At 42.9% G+C, this 10034-nt stretch overlaps 1 protein-coding gene across 1 annotated transcript in view; it reads left to right on the top strand.

Annotated features, from left to right (window-relative positions):
- Positions 1 to 2006: 2006 nt before the first annotated feature.
- LOC143186742 (cell adhesion molecule 3-like) overlaps positions 2007 to 10034 on the top strand; it is a 38510-nt gene continuing 30482 nt past the window's right edge. Inside the window, exon 1 of the mRNA XM_076390483.1 lies at positions 2007 to 2186. Coding sequence (XP_076246598.1) covers positions 2150 to 2186 — 37 coding nt within the window. The 5' untranslated portion in view covers positions 2007 to 2149. The remainder of the gene's footprint in view (positions 2187 to 10034) is intronic.

Here is a 10034-nt window from a genome sequence, read left to right as displayed (position 1 = left end):
GGCGGTACTTTGGGAAGCATTTTTCATTAAAATTTTCCGTTTTTAACATATTGAAGGTGCAAAATGCTTTTTCACTACGTATGTTTTGCCAGAGTCTGTGGATTTTCAAATTCAATGAAGTTCATTCATGATTATGAGTGTCCACTTGTGGCGTAAATATTCAGCCAAATTTTGATGACTTCGTTTCAGTAGCGAAGACTGATGTAATAAAGAGAAGTACCGTGTTTAAAAACGTTTTGCATTATTTTTCCTCGGTTAAAACGTGCATTCACTGTGTATGGTTCTACCTCATAAAATATTGCAAAATCAAAGTTCTCTGTTGCTGTATGATTTTATATTAAGAGCCACGAATTTGCTGTTTGTTCTATTTTTTATATGAAAAGAAGCTTTTCACTGTAATTCCATAAAAAATATTTTAGCAGGATTTGAAAAGCTGTCCTTTCAAATCATCTATGTAGCGGAAATAAAAAAAGATACGTTTTTAGTACAGCAAATCGAAAGAACTCTCTACTGCTTCTTTTCGTTCCTCTTTTTTTGCAAATAAGATGTTTAAAGTTTATTAATCTTTCCTGCCTCTACCTACTAACAATAAAAATACTGATTCTGATTTCATATGTCTCATTCGTGCTTCGATATATGTATGTATTTCGTCTATTGTTGGCGATATCAAAAATGTATGTGTACATCTGATAAAGCTTGAAATCTCTCATCGATATACTGCGGAATATTTTACATTTATGGGGAATTTAAATCTGTATGAAAGTGCAGAATGAACATATGCTGTAACTGCTCGCTTGGACTGCACTCTGCGGAGCACTCTGCACAAAAATATATGCTATGTCCAAAATAAAGTACACATAATATATTACTATACCTAGAGGCTGAACTACCCTTAATAATTTCTAGTTCTTTACTTCTGCTTCCAGAAGTATAAATCTTCCTAAATATTCACAGCCTATTTGCAAACTTCTACAATTTTTCATCCAAGAAATTTCAAACCCCTCCATCAAACTCAGTCCCAAAATACCACCATTCACGCCTCACCATATCAGTACGTCGCTCGAAAATTCCCTAGAGCCTCCACAAACATACATACAACAACCAAGAGTAAAGTACATATTACACACTATTCTCAGAGGGTGAAGTGTCCCTAAGTTTCATTCCTTTACTCCTGCTTCCAGAATTACAAATCTTCCTAAAAACATTCACACTCTATTAGCAAACTTCTAAAATGTATCATCCAAGAAATTTGAAGCCTCTCCACGAAACTCAGTCCCAGAACTCCAGCATCCACCCCTGACCACGTCAGTCCATCGCTCGAAAATCCCCCAGACCCAGCACAAACATCAAAACAATTCCCCTCGAAATTAATCACAAGCCCACCCTCCTCCTCCACCCTCATCCCCTTCCACTGTCCATCTTGTCTCGTATCGCGATCGCAAAAGGAGTGGCGCGTGTCGGTGCTCTCTGCCAGTGAACAATAGCCCCGGCGCACAAAGGGCAAGGATGCATCCGTGTCGCGAAGAAGGAACCTCGCCAGAGTGGAGCGTGTCCGCGGCGTGCAATGGTCGAAGACAGAGGGGGGACAGGGGGGCAGACTCGCGTTCGTCCCGTGAACACACGCGTGGGGTCGGCGAGCCCTGGTGGGGAGGGTTGGCCTATCGGCTCGGGGCTGCTTGGGATCTATCGGTGGGCCAGATTTCACTGACACAGTCTCCAGCTTACCGGCACACGCGAGCGATCCTCCCGGCGGCGAGAGGCACACAGACGGGCCAGTCGAGCCGCCCTGCTGCGCCTGCGCGTCCCGCGGCGGCGTCGAGCGCACGAGCGCCACCCCCCACTGCCCTCGCAGCCGCGAGGAAATTGATTCTGCGCGAGACGCCGACAGCGAGGGAGAGCAACGCCAGACGAGCCGGGGTCCGCAGACCGCGCACACACAGCAACGGGAACCGTCGCCGTGCCAACCGAGCCATCCGCGCACTGCCCTCGGTATTATGTAAGGGGGACGTTCGTCGCAACGTGGACACGCGCCGACCGTGGAAGGGTGGCTCGCGAAGGGCGACATGCGAAGAGACGCGCCGCCCGCGCTCAGACGACGACACACCGCTGCACAGACTGTTACCCCTGCACTGGCCGACGAGGCTCCCCGATGGAACGGACAACCCTGCTGCTGCTGCACGTACTCGGTGAGTGGACGATCGAAAGACACGCGACACCCTGTCTACGCTGACCCTTCGCGGTACGTTGCACCGACGCGTGGCCGCTATGGATTAGCTTGATTTCAGGAGATCGAGGCACTTGGCGAAGTGTCTTCGGGGGCACTTGGAGCTCGGTGTTTTCAGGGGTTCTGAGGGGATGTTTCGTGGGACGTGGTAAAGTGTTGCGAGGGTGGGCTTAGGAGAAAGTGTTTCTGAGGGTTATTGTATGTTATTTGATTGGATGTTGTACAGTGTTTTGGGAGGTTCTAATGGGATGTTTGATGAGACTTTGTAAAGTGTTTTAAGGGTGGCTGGGGGAAGGTGGTTTGGAGGTATTAGTATATTATTTGAGAGGACGGGACATACAGGATGTGTAGTGTTTTGAGGGTGTTCTTAGGGGATGGTGTTTTGGGAGGTTCTAATAGGATATTTCATGGAACTTTGTAAAGTGTTCTAAGGGTGGTCGAAGAAGGTGTTTTAAGGGATTTTAATACGTTACTTGACAATATTTAGTAAAGTGTTGCAAAAGTGTCATTAGGGAAAGGTGTTTTGGCGGATTCTAGTACACTTTTTTTAAAAAGTGTCCCAAGAGTGTCCTTAGAGGAAGGTGTTTTAAGATATTCTAATCGACTATTTATCAGTACCTAGTAAAGTGTCCCAATAGTGTCCTTATAAAAAGGGGTTTCAAGAGGTTCTAGTATACTATTTGGCAATACCTAATAGAGTGTCCCAAGAGTGTCCTTAGAGGACACTGTTTTAAAAAATTCTAATCAGTACCTAGTAGAGCATCCCAATAGTGTCCTTAAAAAAATAGGGTTTCAAGGGATTCAAGTGCACTACTTGACAATACCTAGTAAAGTGTCACACGAGTATCCTTAGACGAGGGCGTTTTAGGGGGCTGTAGCACACTATTCGAGAGGATCTAATAAGGTGTCCTATGGGTGTCCTTAAAAAAAGGTGTCTCAAGAGATTCTAGAATGTGTATTGTCATTTAACAATGTCTAGTAAAGTCTAACACACCATTTGACAGTAACTGTTAACATAACATTTGACACTTGGCTGTCCTAAGAGTCTCTTCAGAAGATGTTGCAAGTGATTCTAGTACAATCTTTGACAGTACCTATGTACTTCTAAAGTGTCCTAAAAGTGTCCTCAGAGAAACAGGTTTTAGGGGGTTCTAAAATATCTACTATTCGAGAGGATCTAGCAGTGTCCTAACAGTATCTTTAGAGGAATCTATTTTGAGGGGTCCTAATACACTCTTTATCACAATCTATACAGGATAACTCACGCAACAGTATCACCTGACTTTTCTTGTAATCTATTTCTCAAAAAGTGTTTCAGACCAAAATTGATTGGTATCGAGAATATACTCTTCTTTTATATGCTCTTCTTAATACGCTTCCCTTAATACAAAACAACTCTCATTTCAAACATTCTTTTTACACAACAAATACTTTACAAGAAAATTCAGGCGATACAGTTATTCACCCTCGCTATTCACCCTCAATACCAAAGTCTCCCAAAATTGTCTCCATAGTAAAGTCTTTCGATAGTCCCTCTAACAAACCTACAAATCAACAGCGCCAACTAGAGTGCTCGAAGGGTGTACTATTTCCCATAGCCTCGGATACTCTACCCAGTGCTTCTGTTTTCGAGTTCCTCCTGCGGTTTGATAGAAGATTGCAACGCGGCTGAAGTAGACAGAGGTGCATGAATCTTGAATATGATTTCATCACCGCAGCACCGGCGGCTGCTTAGCCGCGCGTGTGGCTCTTTGAGGGTCTCGGTTTAATTCCAGTGTGTTTCGACCAGGTCTCTTTGGAGTCGCGTGGCAGGGTCCTGGATTCCTCGGGCTTTCGCGTTGCGACGGTTTGCATTTTTCAGCAGCGGCTCGATGAGGCGAACGCACGCCGGGGGAAACAACGAAACGAAGGACAGAGAGAGCACGGATCAGTTCGAGACACGTATTCCAAAGCTCTCATATCGAAACCAGATAAAATCGGGCTCCCCTCGGATTAGTCGTCCAATTAAAAATGAACGCTCACGGAACGAAACGCGTCTCGATAATCGTCCTCCTCGCTGGATTCCGTAATCTCTGGATTCACGTGGCGGACAGTCTATCGATCCATCGTTCCCAGAGGTCCCCGAAAGGCCAGGGAAGAAAATGAAACGGTAAACAGCGAGTGAAAAATAAAAAAAAAAAAAAAACGGCGAGCGGTGAAGTCACGTCGGGGTTACCCCTCGTCACGGCGCGGTTAAAATATTTGTCCCCGCGAGTATTTGTTTGCCCGCGCGAATCGAGCCGCCCCGATCGCCGAGGAATACGTTTGCTCGTTGAATATCCCGTCGACAAACACCGAGCGAGCGTGAAAAAATTACCGCCGCAGAGGGGCGGGGGTGGAATGGGGCGAGGATGGAGCCAAGAGACGTGGAATCGAGAGGATTCTTATCCATCGGAGCATTGAACCCCGTGGTGGGGGCGGCTAGACGCTGAGGCGCCGAAGGGTCGCGGCTCGTAAACCGAACAGGCGTTTCCATAATAGAGATTTAATGAATTTGACGAATAATTGTGTCAATGGATAATTGCATTAATGCTGCTCGACCGAGCTCTCCTGCCTCTCGCTCCACTTCGACCCGAATCCGCCGCGCTCGACCGTCCTTCGCCTTCCGTCGGCCCGTTTCATCGCCACTTTATTGAATTTTTTCCTTACCCCGCTCCGAGTTTTTTTCCCTCTTCCTTCCGGCTCGACGCCCGTCCGAGGAAACTCGACGCGGAAAAACCGTATCCGCGGAGCTATCGAACCGTGCCACCCGATTTTACGACCTCCGCGAGGAACCGCGTTCTCTGGGACGCTCGGGGAGGAGGGTCGTGCGTGAGGGGTGGAAAAGTCGCTGTGACATGAGTTACGATCGCCACTGCGAACTGTCGATGCTGTTGTTACTGATCTGGCGCGGTAGTTTGCTTTGGGAGGATTTCTACAGCGATGCTTTTTTCTCGGTTTCTTCCTGCTGGACGCGTGTAGGGGCTGGTTTTGGGGGTTGTGTTGCAAGGGGTGGAAAATGTGTGTCTGGTGGCTCTGTGGCACGTGGCTAGATTCTTGCGTTTTGGGATTTTATTTCTTGGTTCCTTCTTGAATGTTATTTATATTTTTTATGGAATAATTGCTGAGTTTAGAATAGGTATAATATATGACATAAGTTACGATTGTACCTGTGAACTATTGATGCTGTTGTTGCAGATCTAGCTTAGTAGTTTTCTTTGTGAGGATTTCTACAGTGCTGGTTTTTCTCGGTTTCTTTCTGCTGAACGCGTGTAGGTACTGGTTTTGTGGGGTTTTATCTTGCAGGGGGTGACAAGGCGAGCTTCGAGGGTGAGGGTGAAAAATGTGTGTCTGGTGGCCCTGTGGCGCGTGGCTAGATTCTTGCGTTTTGGGTTTCTGTTCCTTGGTTCGTTGTTGAATTAGAGGGGTGTAATTAGAGGACAGTCATTAGTATTTTTTTATGGAACAGTTGCTGAGTTTAGAATAGGTATAAAATTTTTCTTAATAGTGCAGTGAGAAATCACACCATAATAAAACTGGAAAATACACTGCAGCAATTTTCTTCTAACTTTAGTCACCTGCTTTCTAGCAGATGAAATAGGAAGCCAGAATTAGATATCCATTAGATAGAAAGCAGACTAATTTATGTACTCCACTTTTGTAAAATTGGTCACTCAAATATATTATTAATGGTTAAGTGTTTAAAAATGGAAACACTGACCTACATAGTTGTATATTGTCATTCAATTATAAAATTATATGTGGCTACCCAATAATATTGGATATATCAGTCGACTTTCTCTCTTGGCTGAAATGTAAATTGTGTTGTAAATTTTAATTACAATATAAATGCAATTTTCTCTAAAATGTAACCCATCTCGCTTTGCCATTTTATCACAGATGCTTCTGAAGTCGCTCTGACAAATGAGATCTTAAGAATAGATTGAATATCTCTGTACCTCAGACTAACCCAAGTTCATTTTTTTTAAAAAGTAAGTTGTTGCAGGCTCTTAGTGTTTTCTCTTTATTTTATTAGAATAATAGGAACTTAAGAAGCTTTAATAGTATAAACTACTTCATGTACTACATTACTCTTCTGAAAAATAACAAAAAGGCACTTGGGTCACATTAGCTCCCAAGTACAGTACTTAAGAACAAAATTGATACTGTAATATATCATACCATTTGAAGTAGGTAATTCTCTCTTATCAGTATTTTCCATTTTCAACTTCTGAAGTTCCTCAATGTCTCACATTTACAACACCTGAACCCAAATTTTCCAAATTTCATCCTACATCATTTTCTCACCCCTTCAACACATCTCACACCTTACAATTCACGCAACCCTTATCCTCCTCTCACATTTACTTCTTTGTGTCACGTCGGCTCTCAGATATAGACCTCAGGAACGAATATTCTCCTGTACTGACTGTACTATATCATGCCACTTTAAGCATAATAGTATCATATTGTCAGTTTTCTCCATTTCCAAGTTCTGGAGCTCTGAAGTTCCTCAATTTTTCACCTAGGACTCCTAAATCCAAATTCTGAAAATTTTATCCTACATCATGTTTCTCACCCTTCCAACATATCTCACACCTCACGCAACCCTTATCCTCCTCCCTCGTCTACTTCTTCGTGTCACATTAGCTCTCAGGTACAGATCTTAGGAACAAAATTCATACTGAACTTATTCTACTATAACATACCACTTGAAGCATACTAGTATCATATCCACAATTTTCTCGAATTTTAAGTCCTCAGGTTCCTCAATTTTTCACCTAGGACACCTAAACCCAAATTCTCGGAATTGTATTCTGCGCCATGTTTCTCACCCTTTCAACACATCTCACAGCTCACAGCTCACGCAACCCTTATCCTCCTCCCACATCTGCTTCTTTGTGTCCCATGGTTATTCTATCCCCTTCCAAGCGGTTTTCTCCCCTGTGCCACTAGGCTCTAGGTTCCTCTTAACGAGTCGTATGCGATTGTCATTTTCCATGCCGCGTCGCGCGACGTCCCGTGGCAAGTGGCCTCCGCTGAATGGCCTGTCACTTTAAATGCGAATCGTCCCTTTTGTACGGATATGGAGTAATTCTCTCGGAACAGCGGCGACCCGATTTATTCAGAGGCAGCCAGTGGCCACTTCTTATGCCACGTTCAGATTATTCGTCTGCTCACGAGCTGCTGGCGAGCCTAGTATACAGAGCTGGCGAGGTTGCACCTGGAAAAAAGATGGATTCGTATGTTTAGAGTACATAGAATCGTTTTATTTCATAGACTCTTTCAGATGTAGGGAATTATTGACCAAGTTAATCTTAATTACTAACTGAATAGAAGTATTTATTATATTTAAAAAGTTACTACTATGTTTAAATGTTTCTCAAATTGCAAGCTTTACTCTGCTCAGTACCTGAACCCTCTTGAGCTCTTGTATTCTCATAAAAGAGTATAGGCACGAACACCAGGCACCACGAGCGCCACGAACAGCATGAATGGACTTCGAATGTACATGATGTGTACCATGGTGTATACTGTACTATACAGGGCAAATATCAAGCAAATCGATAAATATATGAACGCCAGGGAAGCTGTCAAAATTGCATGACTTGTTGACAAAATACGTAATTAAATAATAGAAATGCATCACCTTCTCTGATGCCATTATCATTATTTCTGTATGACAGCTTGAATTAAAATTACTTTTGAAGCACTCGAACTCAAGTCACTTGACTCGTGGGAACATAGATTTTACATTAAGCTACTTGAATACTAGTACTTGAACTACTTGCAGGTTGTTTTTATCGTAAGTAGAAAAGTTTAAAAATATTGAAACCCAGTGAAGAATATTATTGACCTGTTCTACTTAAGACACCAGTCACACGTCAAAACTTTACATTAAACTACTTGAATACAAGTCACTTGTGTTCAGAGGAGTCAAGGGACTTGTATTCAAGTCAGTTGAACACTCCTCTGAACACAAGTGACTTGAATTCAAGTAACATAATTGAAGCCATGTTCAGACAAGTCAAGTTACGTGAATTCAAACCACTTGAATCGAAGTATTGACCTGTACTCAAGTAACTTAACTAAAACCTTGTTCAGATTAGTCGAGTGGACTTGCAACTAGTTGCCTAGAATCTTGACTCGCGTGAACATAAACTTAACAGCAAACTTGAGCGAGGTTTTACGCAACGCAATCCTTCGACCTCCCCAGACCAGCGGGCCGAGTCTCCCAGCCGAGGAAATTTTGTCTTCTGCGGTGGTCGGGAGCGAGAACGTTGTTCTCTGTTGGAAAGAATATTCTATTCAGACGAGGAACGACGGGGGACCGAGGTCATAGCCGAGCAGGGTTTAATTACTTCCGAATCCAGCTAGTTCTGTTGTGCGCGCTAACAAAACACCGTGGCGAGATTTATCGTGACGACGAGAGGCGAATCGTTGGGATATCGCGTGTGAATGAAGGAGATATACAGAAGTCAATGGACGTACCGCGAAGTTCGTCAATGAAGTGCGGTACGACACAGTGAAGCCCCTGGAACGGTAGTCTACAGTTAAAAGTGTTTCAAAAATCGTGATAGTGGGCGAAATGTTGAAAGATGAGTAGCGGGAAATGAGGATCTGATTAGAGGATTCAAAGTGGTTCAGTTTCTATTCAGTTCTTGTCGCGCTGTGTTCTGGATTATCGTGATACCTTGATTACAGGTGGCACATGTGTGGTTACATGCTGTGAATAGGGGATTTTCGAATTGTGTAAATGGCACTGGTGGAATTAGTCGATCTTTGAAGAGATGGGTAATTATGCCACAACAGAATCAGAGCAGGAAAATATGTGTACTTGGGAAGTGAAGATTTTAGAGTCTCTTAATTCTTATGCTGCTTTTATAGTACAATGTTTAGATTAGGATCTTCATTCCATGTAAATTGTGTGAATATGGAATAGGTAGGTAGTAAACGAAATCACTCTGAGTGAGTTAATCAACTATTAAACGCAAGAGTGATTAAAGTAGCATAATAAAAAAAAAAGGAATACTAAGGAAACGAAGAATAGAAGATCATCAAAGAACTTCACTCTCTCAATTTTTATTCAATCCAAAACATATATTTCGCTCATTAGTCGATTTTTAAATATTCCTTTTGTTGTCCTAGTAAGTAGGAAAATAATAAAAGAGTATGTTCTAAGATCATCTGATTCTAGATTCAATGGAGTAATAATGTGTAGATAAGGAATACAGCAAAGTGGTCGGTAGAAGGGATACAGTGAAGTAGTAGGAAATTGGTCTGGCTTCAAACGCAGGGATGATTCTAGCGTCAGACAAAGAGGCTGGGGAGAAATGTGAGAGGATAAGAAGTAGGATCTCAGTGGAGTGTCTTAACTTTGATTTAGTCCTCACAGTTCTCATTGTAGGAACACTCATGAAAGTGGATCCAAACCTATTGTAAATCTACGCTGTGTTAGACAGTAATATGCTCTTTGAATTCTTCATCAGGACTATCTCCTAGGTTTATTAATAATTTATAAAAGAAGGAGATATACTGGGATAGCTACGTTGTAATGTTCCATGATATAATCATTAGGATATAGTAAAGTGGTAAACCTAGTCGATACTGAGGCAGTTTGAAAAAATAAATGATCGCAGCGCTGGGATAAAAACTTCGCAAGGAACACGAAGAGATAACGAGTAGAAACTTATTGAGGGTCGCTGGATCCTCTCCGCTCTGATTTAGTTCCCATTAATACCATTTCAGGATACACCTTCAAAGACCCAAGACGAGGCTCTATACACTGCAA

The sequence above is a fragment of the Calliopsis andreniformis genome, unplaced genomic scaffold (genome assembly GCF_051401765.1).
Source record: "Calliopsis andreniformis isolate RMS-2024a unplaced genomic scaffold, iyCalAndr_principal scaffold0022, whole genome shotgun sequence".
Classification (NCBI taxonomy): domain Eukaryota; kingdom Metazoa; phylum Arthropoda; class Insecta; order Hymenoptera; family Andrenidae; genus Calliopsis; species Calliopsis andreniformis.
This window is presented reverse-complemented; position numbering and strand designations above follow the sequence as displayed.